The following is a 20,000-nucleotide window of genomic DNA, read 5'->3' as shown; positions in this document are numbered from 1 at the left end:
AACCAACCAACCAACCAACCACGTTCTATGTCAGGGTCACTATATCCGTATCCGTTGCCAATGCCGATGAATTATATAGAATGTGTGTTCCCTCTCTCTGTTTATGAACATTACCAAATGCAGCAATACCTTACACACGAGTAAGTAAGATAGAAAGAGTGTAACCAGTGTGCTTTTACACCGGACCGAGACCGGATATTCCAATCTATGTGTTGTGTACCGTGTTCCGGTGTACTTGTCGCGAATAATAATTTATTACCGTTATTTAAAATCTCCCAAAAGCTTCTCTCTCTCTCTCTCTCTCAAAAATTTTTCAAAATTATTCCCAAGATCAGAGAAACAACAAAAAATACAATGCAAAATGCGTTGTTGCAAAATTACAAAAAAATATTTGCAAAAAGGGGATGATAGGGGATGGGGTGGGGTTTTTAGAGAAAAAAAGTGGAGACACGAGAGGAGGTATATTCTTGTTCACTCTCTCTCTCTTTTTTTGTTCACCGAAAGGAAACGAGGAGGGGCATAGTCGGGGGTGGTTCCACCCTCTGTGAGCTTTATTACCATACTCCTCGGCTCGACAAGTCGGAATAAAACAACGGAGAGGCGCGTTAGCCCGGTGCTACTACCTACCACACCACCACCACCCTCCCACGCACAATGCGTAACGTTATCTTCCCTGAAAATCCAGGAACCAACCCTCCTCTACTACCTACCTACCTACCTACCTCTCATCCTGCTCTCTTCTTTCCAACCCCTTTCGGAACCTTCCATCCTACTATTCATCTTCTTTTTCTCCCTCTCTCCCTCTCTCTCTCTCTCTCTTTTTACTTTCGTATTTTCCTGCACAAAGAAGAGAAACGCGTGGCAACCACACCGCGAAAAAAAAGAAAGAGAAAGAGACAGAGTATGTCTCATCCCTTATCGAAATGCTGCATCTAGTGGGTGTACTTTCTCTCTCTCTCTCTCCATACATGCACACATACATACACATTTATGTCCTAAGTGTTCTTTTTCTTTTTTTTTTTTTTCCTTGCTCTCTTGCTTTTTACGGCTCATTGCGGAAGTTTCTGGACGCTCACGAACGGTAGCGCCACCTGCATAAAGCACAGGACACGGTTTTTTTTTTTGGGTGGTGATAGTGGCAGTGGTAGTGGGGGATAGAAAAAGCTCATGTCAGACAATGCTTTAGGGGTAGTTCTAATTTAATTGGAAGAAATAGAATAATAATTCAATTTGTCTCTTTTACAATTATCTTTCATTAATATTTTTATTATTAGATGTATGACTTTGTTTCCGTTATTTTCCTACAGATGGCTTATAGTAAAAAATGGCGGTAGCACAGTTATACACCTATTAATTATAAATATTCTAATATTCTCATTAGAATTGGTTTTTGAACGTTTTTACGTTGTAAACAAAATCAATTTGTTAAAAGTAGAGAGAAATTAACTTATCAAAATATTTCGTAATTTGTTTAAAAGAAGTAATACAACTTTCGATTGATTTATTAATGCCCAAAAACAAAAAGAAACGTATAAATAAATAAAAAAAAAAGAGTGTACTAAAGGAATACATAATATTATTTCATTCATATTTATCTTACATTTTTTAATTTATAATTAACAAAATTAAATTATGTTTAAACCTTTTTACATAGTAGGTAAAAAATCAATTAGAATAATCTAATATTTTGATATGAATATATTATATAGAAACTAACCTCAAAATATTTCGTAAATTCCTTTTTTTCAAAAGAAAAAAAAAATGATATTACTTTCGATTGATTTGTTAACGCCCAAAAAAAATCAAGAAACGTATAAATAAAAAAAACGTAATATACGCAAAAAAAAAAAAATAATGACGAATGCAAATTCGTTTAGAAAATCAATCGAGTTGAAGTAGGGTTAGTGGGTGGTGGGTGAGGGGAGGATTTGTAAATTGAACTTTTCTGAACAAAATTTCATTTGGATTGGTTCGCGACGTGGGCGCTGGGTACCCGAAAATGTTTAAACGCTCCTGCGGGTAGAGGCACAGCAGCACGCACCAATCAATAAACGAATGCGTGCGTGCACACGGATGCGTGTTAGACTGCTATGTGTTCGTGCAACGGGCCGACGACGCATTTGTGTAGGTGCACGTGCCGCCAAAAGTTCCTTCGTGGACAACCGACGACGACGACGACGACGACGACGACGACGACGACGCACAAGGTTCGCGTGTTTCTTTCGTTTGCTTACGTAAGTGTATAGATGTTGCGTGTTGCTTAACCGTGTATAATGTGTATGTGTGTGTATACATGCGCCTGCTGTATAACACACTACATATCTTATGATTTTACGTATATACATATATATATACATGTTATTTCTTTACATACGTTAGTATGTGTGGCATACTACGTTGTGAGAACCGAACATTATAATAAACGTCTTTCTTCAGCACACTTAGAAAAAAAAAAAACCGTTCAACGATTGAGAATCCAGAGAGTCTCACGTTCCAAAATTTTTCTACAGCTTTTGTTGATAAAAACCATCATTATCGTCATCATCTTCATCGTCTTCATCTTCATCGTCATTTGCGTGGTATGGGGGTGGTTCTTTATCCTTAAAGGAAAGAAAACAACAATTCGTAAATGTTCCAAGAAAATAATGACTCTCTATTAATAAACAAAATTTATTTATATTAATATTTTATAAAAAAAAAATAATAAAAAAAATAACAAATTAGATCTATTATTAATATTGTATTAATATTATTACAATTATAAAATATATTAAATTTATATCAATAAGGAACATTTATTTTCCTAAAAAATAAAATAATGAAAAACAAATCATTGTACTAGATGCTTGTTGTATAAATTGATTTTCAACATTAACAATAATATTCATAATAAAATGAATTTATTTGAAAACATTCACTTATATTATTATACCTAAGCAAAACCGCATAAAGGATTCTTAGCGGACATCTTGAATTGAGAGAGAGTAGAAATGTCTCTAAAGTGGACCGTTGTGCAGGTTATGGTTTCCCCTGTATAGTCTTCATCTCTCCTCCTTTTGCACGTTCAGAAGAGAAGAGGGTTGGCATCCCTTGCAGCCGCGAATCGACCAAGGGGGGCTTTCTCTCTACTCTTCTCACTCTTTTGTAGTAGTAGTAGTAGGCAGTATATACTCCGAATAAGAGGGATACAAGACAGAGAGAGAGAGAGAGAGAGAGAGAGAGAGAGAGAGAGAGAGAGAGAGAATGAGGGCCTAGGGCTCGTCGTATCCCTTGATTTTGGGCTGCAACGCACACGGGCTTGCCCTGACATTGATTTTCCTCTTCCTCGTCCTTTGCCTCCTTTTTCCTGTATCTCTCTCTCTCTCTCTCTCTTTCATTTGTACACTGAACCCCCCCCTCCCTCCCTCTTTCATAACTACGCAGTTTTCCCATGTACCTGACGATGAAAATATTCCGTGAATTTTAATTAACGTTGTGTTTTTCAACCATATGGGTAGTTTTAGGTTGTACAAAAGAATTAGTGGAACTTTAAGTATTACTAACTAAATAATTTAGGTATTATCAACAACATAAGCTTTGTTAAAATGAACGGAATTATTTTTTTTTTTTTTTTTTTTTTTAGAAAATCTTTACAACTACTCCCACCACACCCCACACACCCCTAAAAATAACGTGCAAAACAACAACGTAGGTAGAATTATTTTAGTAAGTAGGTGATATTTAAAAGAACACATATGATATTAATGATTGTTTTTAAAATGTAAATTTGTTATTTAACAATCATGGTTACCATGTACCTGACGATGAAAATATTCCGTGAATTTTAATGAACGTCGTGCTTATGATCCATACAGTTTTGAAGTAGTTGTGTAGTTGATTGTTCAAAAGACTTAGTAGAACTTTAAGTATAACTAACTAAATAATGAAGGTATTATCAACAATCTAAACTTTGTTAAAATGAACGGAATTATTTTTGTTCGAAAAGAATTTTATTACAACTCCTTTCACTATACATCCCCCCACAACCCACCCCTAAAAATAACGTGCAAAACAACAACGTGGGGTAGAATCATTTGAAACATAGTTGATATTTTTTAAAAGAACACATATGATATTTATGATTGTTTTTTTTTTTTTTTTTTAAATTAAAATTTGTTATTTAGTTATTATATAGGTTATTATCTATAGTGTGACGCACAGTTCAATTTTTTTTAGGGAAACTACTACTACTACTACTACTACTACTGCTACAACTATATCTCTTCCCTTTAGATTCTTTCTTATATTTCTTATGATAGGCCGGTCTGCTCGACGACCAATTTGGCGCCACTGAACAAAATGTGTCAAGGTCTTCTTTCCTCCGATCCACGATCTGCCACTCGCGACTCCCTCCCCTCCCCACCCCTACCCTTCCCTATTTCTCTTCCCTCTTTTTCGTCTTTATCTTCTTCTTCTTCTTCTTCTTCAGTTACTTCTACTACTTTTTCTAACGAATGAAAAAGAACAAACATTGTCTCGTTGAGGTTTGATTTAAGGACACTAAACTTATTTAGTATCCACAATTATTATTATTATTATTATTAATAATTGGCATTAGGAACTCGAAATTGCAGCAAATACCAAATCCCACCAGTGGTTCTTTAACCTTTTAACCGGGGAATCCCCTTTTTTAGTTACGTACCTTTTTTATTATTTATTTATTTAATTATTTATTTATTATTTATTATTATTTATGCTGAAAATAAAAGAACGGGCTATAAAATATATATATATATTTTTTTTCGTTTATTTATATATAAAATATGTAAAATACTTTTGACGTATTTATACGTCCCACCCGGTTAACAGTTTAATATTATTTATATATTTATTTCATATTTATCATATATATTTATTACATATTTATTTATATATTATAATAATATTATCTATTTTTTCGTTTATTTATATATATAAAATACGTTAAATACGTTTGACGTATTTATACGTCTTTCCCAATTAACAGATTAATATCACGAATTGTTTAGTAACATTTTGTAAATACAATAGATCCCAAAATTTATTTGTCCATTTTTAGGATTATTAGTTTAGATTGATTGGCTTAACAATAAAATCCAAATTGTCTTGTTAATTATATAGTTGCTCAATTATTATTCCTATTACTAAGAAGATTCAATTCCAATATTGGAATAATATTAATTGAATAGCAGTTTCAAAACCATAATATCTATTGTAGGAAATATTAATACAAAATCTATTATGTTTCTAAGATAATTGTGGAAATGAATCAAATCCCCCTTCCCTTCCCCCCTTGTATGTTTCTTATACTGTTTCTATATAACAACAACAAAATATAACAATAATAATAATAATAATAATGTGGTTGAACATCTCATTTATATTATAGATACACGAGTTGTGCGTTTAGTATCTTTTACGTTATTCTATCTCTATTCAGTTTGAAAAGGGAAAAGGGTCAGATCGTCGTCATAGTTATAATCCAAGTATAGTGAATTGGTGGGAGAAGAGACCTTGGAAGTTGCTGCGTTTCGTAACTTAACCTTTCCATTTTCTCCCCTCTCCCTCCCTCACTCTTTCTCTCTCTCTCTCTCTCTCTTTATTACTACACACTACTACTACTTCATCGTAGTTGCTCAGGTTCTACTAAAGGCTTTTTCCTTTGAGAAATCCCTTCGGTCAAACACGCAACCGATTCCGCAATGAGAAGAATCAAAAAACAAAAATGGCGAATATATTACGTCCAATAATTCTTTTTCAATTTATCAATCATTTGTTCATCATGTATGTGTCTGTGCGTGTATGATTACTACCAGCATAATAAAATTCAAATGATTTATCATTGTTAACATAATCTATATATATATATAAATGTAGATTTTGTTTGTTCCTAACCTCTAAAATTCCTAATTTTCAAAAATACTTGACCGATTATTTTGAAATTTGAATACAACGTTGCATTCGAGTACAACTAGGGGTTTTTACATTATTACATTAATTTATTTATAAAATTATTAGAGGTATATAAAATATATTTAATATATTAGAGGGAGACCAAAAAGTAATGTCGTTACTACGCAAATCAAATTTTTATATTAATACTTTAATCAAAAAAAAAAAAATGATTGATGATTTTTATCGTTACGATATTAAAAATGTTGCATAACAGATAGAAAAGGGTTGTTAATTAATTTAATTAATTAATTTAATTATTGATTAATAATAAAACTTGTGTGTTTGAAAACTGTATATTCGTTTGAATTTTGTGGTTAAAAAGCAACATTACTTTCAAGTCTACCTAAAATATAAATTTTATACTATAAATATAATGATTATGATTTAAATGTTAAATATATTTTATATAATTTTAAAGTGCGCGAAACATTTGAAACATAACCTAACTTTTATCTATACAAAACGTCATATTTTGATTCACATGAGCTACAGTAACGTGTGAGGGTGCTTCAGCTAGTTTCAATTATATATTTTCCAATAATTTAAATACATATATATGTGTATGCATGTGTAATTACTACCAATATAGTCAAATTCAAATAAAATCAAACCAATCTCACATCCATAATTAATAAATTAGTTAATTATTCTATTATTATTAGATTGAAATAATTTTTACTAGTATATCCAATAAAATTGACTTGAAAATTGAACCCTACAAATAAAATGATAATACGATAATGATCGATATATATATATCTAAGCAAAAATGGTCTCGAAATCAAGCGATTTCTAAGCAAAGCAGATGGCGGCGTCAGTGGCGGTGGGTTCCTTTTCTCGGAAGCGATCATTTTCGCTTCCTGAGCCTTTCGGCATCGTTTTGCGTTTCTGCATGTCTCTCAGGGGCGTATCTAACCCCGCGGCCCTATATCTGTCTCTCTCTCTCTCTCTCTCTCTCTTTTCTCTTTTTCTCATCCCGTGGAAACATACACACACACATGTACACACATATACCACAAACGCACACTTTCTATCTTTTTCTTTCTTGTGCCTTTGTCTCAGGCTCATTCTCTTTCTCTCTTGTTTTTTTTTTATTTTCTTTCTTTCTCTTTTCTCTTTTCTCTTCTCTGTTTCACGCGCGTTCGTCTTCTTCACGGATCCCGCTCTTTGTTTCCCCCTGCCCCCTGCCCCTTTCTCCCCCTCTCCTCAACCCTCCCCCTCCTCCTCGTCTTCCTCCTTCTTCTTCTAGCCGCCGATTGAGGATCCTTTGTGAATTTCATAGTCAGCTGCACGAATACACGGAGGCCCGCAACCGTCACCGCCGCGGCCCCGTTTACTTTTTCTAGGATGCCCGGCTTCTATTTTTAGGTGCTATCCGCCGAAAAGCCAAGAGAATAACGCCGCCCCGCGGTTCCGCGTGTTTTTTAAAGGTACCACATACGACGCATTATATATCATTATTATTATTATTATTATTTGTTTTGTTTCTTACGTTGAATAATCTCGTGTTGAAAAGAAAAAAAAATATGATACCGTTAGCAAACATTAATATTCTATAATGAAATTGATGAACAAATGTTTAATCTTTCGTATTTTTTTTGTTGTTGTTGTTGTAAATAAAATATTTGTGTTTTCAGATTTTTATTATATATATATATATATATTAAATTTATAAGTAACTGGCGCGTGAATTTATTTTTTTCTTATATCAAGTAATGTCGTATTAAAAATAAACAAATAAAATATACAACGATACCGTTAGCAAATATTAATATTCTATATATATTCTATATTCTATATACATAGAATGAAATTAATAAAAAAACATCTAATCTTTCATATAGGTTTTTTTCTTGTAAATAATATTTATAATATCAGATTTTTATTATTATATTAAATTTATACGTAACCGTGCGCGAATTTTGGTTTTTTTTTTTCTTACATAGAGTAGTTTTATATAAAAAAAAAAAAAGTACCAAGATTCTATTAGCAAAAGTTTGTATTTTAAAATCAGTAAAAAATTCTAATATTTTATATTTTTCTTTGTAAATAAAATATTTATAATATAAGATTTTTATTATATATTAAATTTATATATATATATATATATATATATATATTTTAATTGGTGCGCAAATTTTGCTTTTTTTTTCATACATGAAGTAGTTTTATTAAAAAAAAAAAATACTAAGATTCTATTAGCAAAAATTTGTATTTTATATTAAAATTAATAAAAAAATTCTAATATTTTATATTTTCTTTTTTGTAAATAAAATATTTATAATATCAAATTTCTATTATTATACCAAATTTCTACGTAACCGGTGCTAGAATTTTATTTCTTTTATTTTACATTCAGTAATGTCGTATTAACAATAAAAAATAAAAAATACAACAGTCCCATTAACCAACATTTATATTCTATAAAGAAATTAATAAAATTAAAATTAATAAAATATTTTTTATATTTTTTGTTTTTTAAATAATATTTATAATATCAGATTCTAATTATATACCAAATTTATACGTAACTATGCAGGAATTATTTTTTTTTTTTTTATATCCAGTAATATCATAATAAAAAAAAAATTAAATACACTAATCCATTAACAAACATTTATATTCTATAAGAAAATTAATTAATTTTTATTTTTTCTTTATAAATAAATTATTCATAATATCAGATTCCATTGAATTGATTAAAAAATATCAATCTCAATCATTTGTATAATTCACATCTAATTTCAATCTCAATTATTTTATATAACATTCGAATACAACGTTATATATATATATATATATATTTTTTTTTGTAGTAACGCCTACGATTTTCTACTCGCCTTCTTAACTATTTTTGGCTTTACCATTCTCCTATTTTCTTTGCATTACGTGTTTGTTTGATAGTATTCGAAAGATATACGAGATCGAATCGAAATTTCCAACTTGAATATATATCGTGCTATTTCCCCTTTCCTCCCCTTCCCTCTCTCACCCTTTTCTTTTTCTTTTTTTTTTTTTTGCTTTGAACGAGAAAGAGAAAACTAGAAAGAGAGGGTACCTTATTTCTTATCGGCGACCTACTATAATAGTCTTGAGCGCAACCTGCCGTGTTCGCACGACGTATAATAAACGCGTACACGCACGCGCCTTTCACGCCCACGATTATTTATGCGTTGCATGTGAGAGATGGGTAATAGTGGTTGTGATGGTTATGGTGGAAGTGATGGTAAAGAGGTGGTGGGGTTGGGGAATGATACTCGTAACGACTTTCGAAAGCCCCCACGTTTTACAACATTTTAGCGTGCTAGTCAACCCTATACTTTTTCCTTTTCTACGTTTCAGTTATTTCTTATTGCGATGATATAACATCGTGTTACTATTTTCAAATGTAATCGATGATACCTCTATCGATCTTCTATTTTCTTTTTCTCGTTTGTTTGTTTGTTTGTTTACTCTTTCCTCAAATGACAATTCTGTCGGGAACATCATTTAAAAATAATTACAATTTTTGCAATGTTTCAATCTTTTATTGAATATCTTAAAATCATTTCATACGAATTTCTGTGTTGAGTATTTTAAAAAATTATTACACGATTATTCGATTGGTGTGTCCAATAATTAAATAGTTTAAAAAATACAAAAATTATTAATTAAAAATTATAATTGAATGATAATTGTCAAATTATTAACTTCAATTACTTATTTCATACGAATTTCTATTGTGTCGTGGAAAAAGTTATAAGATAATAATTCTATCGTTGTGTTTAATATAATGAAATTTAATATGTTTATTAATAAATAATATAAATTATAATATAATTTAATTTATAATAATTAAATATATAATAATTGTTAAAAAAAATAAAAAAAATTATTCTTTAAAAATTACAATTACCCAATTATCAAATTATTAACTCAAATCATCTGACATAAATTTCTATCAAAATATTGGAATACCAAATTGTTTCGCGAATGAACTTTTAAATAAACCTTTTAACCTTTAGGTTCTATACTTGACTTTAATTATTTTTTTAATTTTTTTTTTTTTTTTTTTTTAATAATTCGCGTATTTAAAAGAATGTTGAAAGAAACAGGAAGGGTGTTGGAAACAGTAACGGTCAGTAGTTTTCAGGAACGTTAGTTTCTAACGATAGGTTTCTCATGGCAAAAAAATAAAGGGAACAGAAAAGAAAGAAAAGGAGGATGAGGAGGAGGAGGAGGAGGATGCTGATGATGATGATCAGAGTTTTGGGATCCTCTTCCTCGTGAATGGTGAAGTTCGAAAAGAATGCGAGTTAATCGTCCTCTCGATATGGGGAAGCTTGTTGTTCATTGGATGGCCTTGCACGCGCCGACGATCTCCAGAAGGCATTGGCCTGATGTTTTACCATGAACCTTTCCTTTTTTTTTTTTTCGTCGTAGTATAGTTGACTTTGTTTTCTTCTTCTACTTCTACTTCTACTTCTTCTTCTTCTTGAATTGAAGGGACTAATGGCGAAGCGTGCGCGCGCTACCATCAGTCTAAAAAAAAATATAATCGGCGAAGTTTGTAAAAGAGGAAGAGAGAAAGAAAGAGAGAGAGAGAGAGATAGAGAAGAGTGTTACGTAACTTCATGCATTTTCAATACGCCATAAGATTTATTTTTATTTTAAGATAACACGGTTTAACAAATATAATTTATGATTTTTTTTTTAAATTTAATTGCAATAATCTATGAAATAATTTTTTTATAAAAAAATATATCTAATAATATAAAATCATTGTAATTACGATGACGATGAAATATATATCAAAAGCAATTTCAATAGGCCATGAGATTTATTTTTATTTTAAAATAACACAGTTTGAAAAATATAATTTATGATTATTTTTTTTTAAATTTAATTGCAATAATCTATGAAATAATTATTTGATTAAAAATATATATATATAATAATATAAAATCATAGTAATTACGATGACGATGAAATATATACCAAAAGCAATTTCAATAGGCCATGAGATTTATTTTAATTTTAAAATAACACGGTTTAACAATATAATTTATGATTATTTTTTTTTTTAATTTAATTGCAATAACCTATGAAATCATTTTTTGATTAAAAATATATATATAATAATATAAAATCATAGTAATTACGATGACGATGAAATATATATCAAAAGCATTTTCAATAGGCCATGAGATTTATTTTTATTTTAAAATAACACGGTTTAACAAATATAATTTATGATTATTATTTTTTTTAAATTTAATTGCAATAATCTATGAAATAATTTTTTGATAAAAAAAATATATATATAATAGTATAAAATCATTGTAATTACGATGACGATGAAATATATATCAAAAGCATTTTCAATAGGCCATAAGATTTATTTTAATTTTAAAATAACACGGTTTAAAAAATATAATTTATGATTTTTTTTTTTCAATTTAATTGCAGTATTCTATGAAATAATTTTTTTTATAAAAAAATATATCTAATAATATAAAATCATAGTAATTACGATGACGATGAAATATATATCAAAAGCATTTTCATATATCAAAACTTATATTTAAAATTAAAATATTATTCTTTCTATAAACATTATAAAGCATTATTGTTTCATTTTCTAAAAAATTTACGATTTAAATTGCAAATAGTTTTACGCATGACGAGTATACTAGTCATGACACAAAATCCTGCCACTTCTTCATGATGAGTATACTGGTCATGACTCAAAATCGACGAATATACCAATTACGATACAAAATCACACCACTTCTTTATGACGTGTATACTCGTCAAACTCAATTTCAAATGATTAATAATTTCCTCGTTTTTCTTTTTTTTTTTCAATTGTGATCAAAATAATTCGATATTATATTATATATTCGATTTGTTATTTTTGTTCGCAGGTAAAAAATTGAAGTGTCCATATTGCGAGAAATTGTACGGTTACGAGACGAATTTGCGTGCCCATATACGTCAACGTCATCAAGGAATTAGGGTACATTGTCCATATTGTACGAGAACATTTACAAGAAACAACACTGTTAGACGGCATATTGCACGTGAACACAAAGCTGAGGTGAATCTAAAAGTTTTCCAACAAACGAATCATTCGGTATCCGATTCCGTGCAACAGTAACAACATAATCCTTGACGTTTTTATCATCATTGCCGTCATCATCATCATCATCATCAACAACAACAACAACATCATCGTCATCATTGTCGTCGTCGTCGTCGTCGTCGTCGTCGTTGTAATCGTCGTCATTAGGTTGTTAACAACCCTAATCTTCGTCCTTATTTTATTTTCTTCGTGATTCCGTGACTCAACCATCATCAAAGGAAATATTTGAAGAAAAAAGGGCAAAGGGAATGTGAAAGGAATGAAATATTTATCAATACCACCGAAACGCAACTTGAATTTTTTTGTTTTGCTATCGGATTTATGCTACACGAAGAAACGAAGAGGAAGAGGAGGATGAGGAGGTGGGGAAGGGGAACTTTTTAATAGTTCGCTCTCATCCCCCATCGCAACAACCCTTCGACGTTCGACTCGAATACCGTCCCTTATCACTTGATCGGTAAAAAAAAAAAAACAAAGTAAGACGATGTTCCAACACTGTTTATTCAAAACAAAAAACAAAACAAAACAAAATCAGCTAGTAGTAATAGTAGAAGATGATGAAGATGAAGATGAAGGTGATGAAGATGAAGAAGAAAAAGAACAAATCATTCGCAGATTTGATCAATTAATTTCACAATTGGAGATGTACATTTTATTTTTTTTGTTTTTTTGTTTTTGTTTAATTCAACCACCTTCGTGTTTTGGCAATTCAAAAATATTGCCAATCTTTTTTTGTTCGATGATTACAATCGTTTACGATATTTTTCAGTTTATTTTTTTTTTTTTTTTTATTTCATACATTATTATATTTTTCTTTCTTGTATGTGGGTTCACTTCTTCCCCCCCCCCGCCCCCTCTCTCTCTGTAATAGAGAGAGGGAGGTTATTTGTTTGGTGATTTAAGCAACAAGAAGGTTGCTGTTTTACTTTGAATCAAAGAACACGTTCGAAAACAATTACGTCATCACGTTGCCCATCATCGTCATTGTTATCTACCTGGGATCATCGTTCTACTACTACTACTACTATTACTACTACTACTACTACTACTATTACTATCATCGTAGACCGAATCTAAAGGAGTTTTAAGGTCAGGTTAAGGACTCGCAATTTTCTGAAAGATTCGTAAGACGCACTGTGCTGTGCTTAAAATATTATTACAATTATTATTACTTCCTAAATTTGTTTAGGAAGACATTATTTCTTTTGTTTGTTTTTTTTCTTTTTTTTATATATAAATATATATATATATGATTTTTATTATATTTTATTTTCAAAGTAAACAAGAATGAGATACTTTATACATATATATTATTTTTTTTTCTTGTTATTTTTGTTTTTGTTATTTTTATTTTTGTTTCTCCAATTTGAATTCGATTATGTTTCAATTATACAAAATGAAAATTATAAATGATTTATCTATAAAATTTATTATTGCATTTTTATTTTTTTATTTTTTTTAACATTTCTTCTTCCGATCATCACCGTGCCTCTTAAATGGTTTGGATCTTTCTGCGAAATAATATTAATAATAATAATAATAATAATAATAATAATAATAATAATAATAATAATAATAAAAATGTGTACATCGCGAATTAGAGAAATATGTGAGATAAATAGGGGAAGAAAAAAAAAATAACAAATAAAAGCTGCCGTTCGTATTAAAATATACGATTATAAACAAATGGAAGAAACAGAAGAAGAAGAAGAATCAATAAATAAATAAATAAAAAAAAAAATGATAAGGTGAAAGTGAAAGTGAAGGTGAAGGAAAATGAGAATAGAGAAGGAAGAAAATAACGGTGCGTATGATAGAATTAAAACAAAACAAAAACAAACAAACAAACAAACAAACAAAAAAGGCAACAAAAATAATAATAATAAAAGAAGAGTATGTATGTTGGTTGGGTTGTGTATAAGAATGTGAAAATGCAGAGAGAGAGAGAGAGAGAGAGAGAAAGAGAGAGAGAGTGTGAGAAAGAGAGAATTATTTAGTATGAAACACAAAGGGTTTGTGTATGTGGGTGTGACGATGATGATGAAGATGAAAGATTTAAGGTAGGAGAAAAGTTAGAAAAGGGAACGTCGAATCAAAAACTAGTCAATGAAAGTGCAACAACGGTCGTCTAGTGACTATAATAATTAACTATAATAACTATTAAAATAAAAAAAAATAAAAATGAGAATGCTGCGGGAATTATTAAATGAAATAGACGATAATAATAATAAAGCAATGACGGGATGAAAATGAAATAGTTAAATATAATAATTGAAAAAAAATAAATAAATAAATAAATACAAACAAACTGATAATATACACAATAAAATACGTTAAATAAATAAATAAATAAATAAATAAATAAATACACGAATAATAATAATAAAAATAGTAAAGAAAGAAGGAATGAAAGAATGAAAGAAAGAAAGATAAATAATAAACGCGCGAATTAAAAAATAATATAAAATAATAATAATAATAATAAAATTCTATGACGAATGATATTATTAAATATGCAACAACAAATGGAAATAGTTCATAGGATTGAAATAACGCAAAATAAAAAAATAACTCAGGTAAAATAATAATGCATACATAAATACATTACATACATTACATTACATACATATACATTTAAACATATGTTTTTAAATATACATACATATAGATATATGTTGAACTAGACGAAACGTTTTTTTTTGTTTTTGTTTTTTTGTTTTTTTTTTTGTTTTTCATAGTTGAATCTGCCAATTTTATAGATTTAAATAGAAAACCAGAGGGACAAATAAGATAAAAAAAGAAGAAAATAAAAATAGGAAAAAAAGAACAAGAAATACAAAAAGTAAAAACCATGTTGATGGTTGAACCATAAACTTTATTTTTTTTTTTATTTTATTTTTTTTTTTATTTTATATCATTTGCGAAAGATTTGTTGAAGAAAATGTCACAGGAATGAAAAAGTATTGTATATTAATTTTTTTTTTTGGTTTTTATTTTATTTTTTTTTATTTTTTTCTATTTTCTTGTTTTTTTTTATTTTTATTTTTATTTTTTTCTATTTCACATATAGTTCAAACGTGTTACAGTAAAAAAAAAAAAAAAAAAAAAAGAGAATGATAGAAAAAATAAAAAGGGAAGGTGATATAGTCGTCGCTTCATTACACATTACCGTGATTTTAATTATTATTATTATTATTATTATTATTATTATTATTATTATTATTATTATTATTATTATTAAAAACAACAAATAATAATAATAACCGTAAAACTGTTAACTACTTTTTCAATGACAGATTACTATGGGGTACTATATTTATTGCTGTTAAACAAATCGAATCGAGCCTAGGATAGGGATCGATATTTATACACCATAATATAGCCATAACCTATATAATTACACGCATTACACATATTTACAGAAAACAAACGGGTTATATATATATATATTGAATAGTATACATATATACACATACATGCAATCCGTACGTTGAATTACGTTCAAGTTTTAGTCATTTCACACATGCTGTGCCAAAAACAAAACTGAAATAGCAGAAACATGTTAATTTTTTTTGTTTATACATATATATATATATATTTTTTTTTTTGGTAATACCAACTATAGAACGTTGATACATTTCGTTTTGTTTTTTTTTTTTTTTTTTTAATCGCGTTTCCCTCTTTTTACTTCTTCTTTTTTTTATTATTTTGCTACAAGTTTATATATATATATATATATATATGCGAGACTTTATTAAATATTATTATTATTATTATTAATATTATTATTATTAATTATTATAAAATATGTTTATTATTATTATTATTATTATTGATTATTTTTATGATTATTAATAATTATTGATCGAACACTGCTGCTACCAGAACCACCACCTACCACCATGACTATATATATCACAGTTTTATCATTATTAAAACAATCCATAGAGATTATGATAACAGAGGTAGTGTTGGTATTATTGATGGTGGTGTTGGTGGTGGTGGTGGTGGGAAGTGAATTGTTTTAAATGCAGAATATAACATAATAATAATAATAATACCGAATAACACGATTTTTGTACAGCTGACAGTTTTATACGCAAAGTTTATGAGATTACTATGATTCTAGTAAAATCGTCTTTAATAACAGGATTTAAAAAAAAAGGGGCACGATAAAACATAATTTGGTTCTTTCTATGGGAAAAATCGGAATATCATCGGAATAAGGAAAGTAAAGTAATTCATTTTGAACGACTATTATATAAAACATTGAACAAATTAAAAAAAAAAATAGTTAACAAATGAACACAATTTTTCTTGTTTGTATTTAAAAAAAAAAAACAAATGTTTAGGCTTTTGTTGCTTCCTTATTCTGTGGTTTTTGTTTGTTTGTTTGTTCGTTTGTTTTATCCCTTCCCATAGGAAGAAACAAACTATCGAATATAATTCGTGCTATTACAATTTAACTACAAACTTTGTTACTTATTTACAATGTTTAAATAATGGACTTTTGTCCTAAGCAATAGTACCGGTAAATAGGAATGAAATATTATAGAGAAAATAATAGAAATGAAATAGAAAAAAATATGGGTAATACAGTAAATGAACCAAAACTTCTTGTATCTCGATTATTATACTCTTATAGACTTAAATTATAAGGTCTCGTGAAAATAAGAGAAAGATAGAGAGTAAAAGAGAAAGAAAGAAAGAAAGAAAGTAAGAAAGTAAGAAAGAAAGAAAGAAAGAAAGAAAGAAAGAAAGAAAGAAAGAAAGAAAGAAAGAAAGAAAGAAAGTGAAAATAGTAAAATTGCACTTACCCGGTTGTATATGATTGTGATCACAAATGCGCAATAGTTTATATATTATCTATTAATATTTATATAATATCCTAGTCAGGATGGCATCACGATATTACTTGTTGCAGTATTTTACAAACTTTATATATATATATATATATATATATATATACATACACATAGCAGACAGACAGATATATCTTTTTTTTATTGCCGATAAGGTAGAAGTCTACCTTAAATCTCTACGATGTGTTATTTTTTTTATTTCAAACAATTCTTATTTTTGTTACAGTAATTTAAAGAGCATTATAAAGGATTTATATTTCACAACGATATGCCTATCATAAGTGTTTTATCAATGAATGAGAAAGAGAATGAAAATACGAGAGAATGAAAGAGTGAGAAAGTGTGATGATTAAATAAAAATGAAAGAGAAAGTGAGAAGAGACAATAGATAATTATTTAACGTTAAAAACAAAAAATGTCAACACAGGATAAAAACAAAGAAAATAATATGAAAATACACAAGCGAGGAAAAAGACACAGGAAATATTAATATACATTAAAAAATAAAAAAACATATTATATATACGTGCATATATATATATCTATACATAGAGAAACATACATATGTACATAAATAATATGTATATATGTGTGTGTATAAAATACAGTGACTAATTGTATATTTTTTTTTGTTTTCTTTTCTTCTTTTTTTTTTTTTTACTATACTCAATACTATATTAAATAATATAATAATAATAGTAATACTATACACGTATTTTTTTAATATTATTATTATTATTTTTTATTATTATTTTATTTTGCAATCGTCCGTATATAAAAAAAAAAAAAATAAAATAAAAAAAGCGTGGTTTGGTATGAGAGATATGATTTTTTTTTTTAAATAAAATCATATTGACACTGCTATCACGCAATTTTCTGCCAAAAAGTATGAAAGTACTACCTCATCGTTTTTATATATATGAAAAAAAAAAATAATAATAATAATAATGGATTACACATTTTTGTAATGAGCGTAATAAACGTTAAAAAACAGGGAACACAATTTACAATAATTAAACAAGAAGAAGAAAAGAAAAAAAGAATGAAAAGAAACAAAAAATTAAAAAACAAGGAAAAAATAAATTTGTACATTACGTACAAACACCGTTACCTATTACTACTACTACTACTACTACTATTACAAGTACTATTACTATTACTACTGCTACTACTACTACTACTACTAAATATTATTAACAAACATAAATTATTATAATATTGTAACCAGCGAAAGCCGCCCTGTATACAGGGTGATACAAAAGCACAGAATCTCGAAATTACTCTTCCAGACAAATATTTCGAATGTCGTATTATTCATTCATGCAAAGTTAATCTGACAAAGATTAATAACAATAATAGTAATAATAATTTATGTGATATTATGATTTTTTTTTTAATTTTATTTTTTTATATTTCAATTTACTTACCATCGAATTATACACAACCCTGACGCAACCCTGATGAAAAACTGATGCAACTCTGACTAAATCCTGCCTTACAACACAAACCAAAGTTTAAATTTATTTTGGTTTTGATTAACAATATTGTTGATCCAGTACCCTGATACAACCCTGACGCAACTTTGACGCAATCCTGACACAACTTTGACGCAAACCTTGCACAACCTTGACGCAACCCTACCTTACAGCACAAACCAAAGTTTTAATTTCTTTTGGTTTCGTTTATTAATATTGTTGATCCTGAACCCTGATACAATCCTGACACAACTTTGACGCAAACCTGGCACAATCTTGACGCAACCCTGACTTACAGCACAAACGAAAATTGTTAATTATTCTTCTGTTGTTTTATAATATTGTTGATCCTAAACCCTAATGCATCCCTCACACAACCTTGACGCAACCCTACCTTACAACACAAACCAAAGTTTTAATTTCTTTTGGTTTTGTTTAATAAAATTGTTGATCCTGTACCCTGATACAACCCAGACGCAACTTTGTCGCAATCCTGACACAACTTTGACGCAAACCTGGCACAATCTTGACGCAACCCTGTCTTACAGCACAAACGAAAATTGTTAATTATTCTTCTGTTGTTTTATAATATTGTTGATCCTAAACCCTGATGCATCCCTCACACAACCTTGACGCAACCCTACCTTACAACACAAACGAAAGTTTTTTTTTATTTTTTTGTTTTTTTTTTTGTTATAATATTGTTTATAATTAATTTCCTTTTTGTTTTATACGGGTTTAACAATACTAGTCACAAGCGTACAAACTGATCGATATTTACGAGTATTTTTTGATCCTCTTAAAAGTTTCTATCGATAAGGATGAAAAGATAAAAGAAGATAGAAAGAGAAACAAACTGAAAGAAAGAGAGAAAGAGAGAGAAAGAGGGAAAATGTACGCGGTTTAAATATATACATACCATATACATATTATACATATATACATGAACATATATAAAGATATATATATATATATATACATATATATTTTTCGATAAACGAAATTTGAAAATTGTCAGGAAGGGTTTTTTTTCGAGACTCATGGCTCACGTGATATACATATAATAATAATAATAATAATAATATATATATATATCGATACGTATAAAATAGATCCGTTTTTTTACAAAGCGTATAATAATACAACTATGTAACAATAATAAGAAAGAAACAAACAAACAATTGTGAATGAATGAATGAAAGAAAATCAGTGAGATTGTGAACTGTCATATATATATATGCGTCCAAGTTTATAACAAGTACGTGTGTGTATTTGTGAATATATGTAAATGTATGCTGTAGGGGTACAGGGATGTGTAGAGTTATGTGTGTTGTTTGTAATATGAGTTAAACGTATATATGTGTATGTTTATGTGAGTATGAGAGAGAGAGAGAGTAAGAGAGTAAGAGAGAGAGAGAGAGAGAGAGAGAGAGAGAGAGCTTGTCAATTTATGAATGGACCAGGAAAAAAAAAGGAGAATAAAACATGCGTGATGTTTGATACGAGAAATAAAAAAAAAAGAGAAAGAAAGAGAAAAAAACACCATAGACACACACATACGATCAA

The 20,000-nt window shown here is 28.6% G+C and overlaps 1 protein-coding gene across 4 annotated transcripts in view; it reads left to right on the top strand.

Moving 5' to 3' along the window:
- chinmo (Chronologically inappropriate morphogenesis) overlaps positions 1-20,000 on the top strand; it is a 96,065-nt gene that overhangs the window by 61,964 nt on the left and 14,101 nt on the right. For all 4 annotated transcript variants that reach the window (XM_089173001.1, XM_089172999.1, XM_089173000.1 and 1 more), the window contains exon 7: positions 11,880-20,000. This exon is cut by the window's right edge and continues 14,101 nt beyond it. In XM_089173001.1, coding sequence (XP_089029127.1) covers positions 11,880-12,112 — 233 coding nt within the window. In that variant the 3' untranslated portion in view covers positions 12,113-20,000. The remainder of the gene's footprint in view (positions 1-11,879) is intronic.

This window comes from Polistes dominula, unplaced genomic scaffold (genome assembly GCF_049000335.1).
Source record: "Polistes dominula isolate Pdom_NZ unplaced genomic scaffold, Pdom_raw_medaka contig_22, whole genome shotgun sequence".
Taxonomy (NCBI): domain Eukaryota; kingdom Metazoa; phylum Arthropoda; class Insecta; order Hymenoptera; family Vespidae; genus Polistes; species Polistes dominula.
The sequence above is the reverse complement of the archived record's forward strand: the minus strand, read 5'-3'. Positions and strand labels throughout refer to the sequence as shown.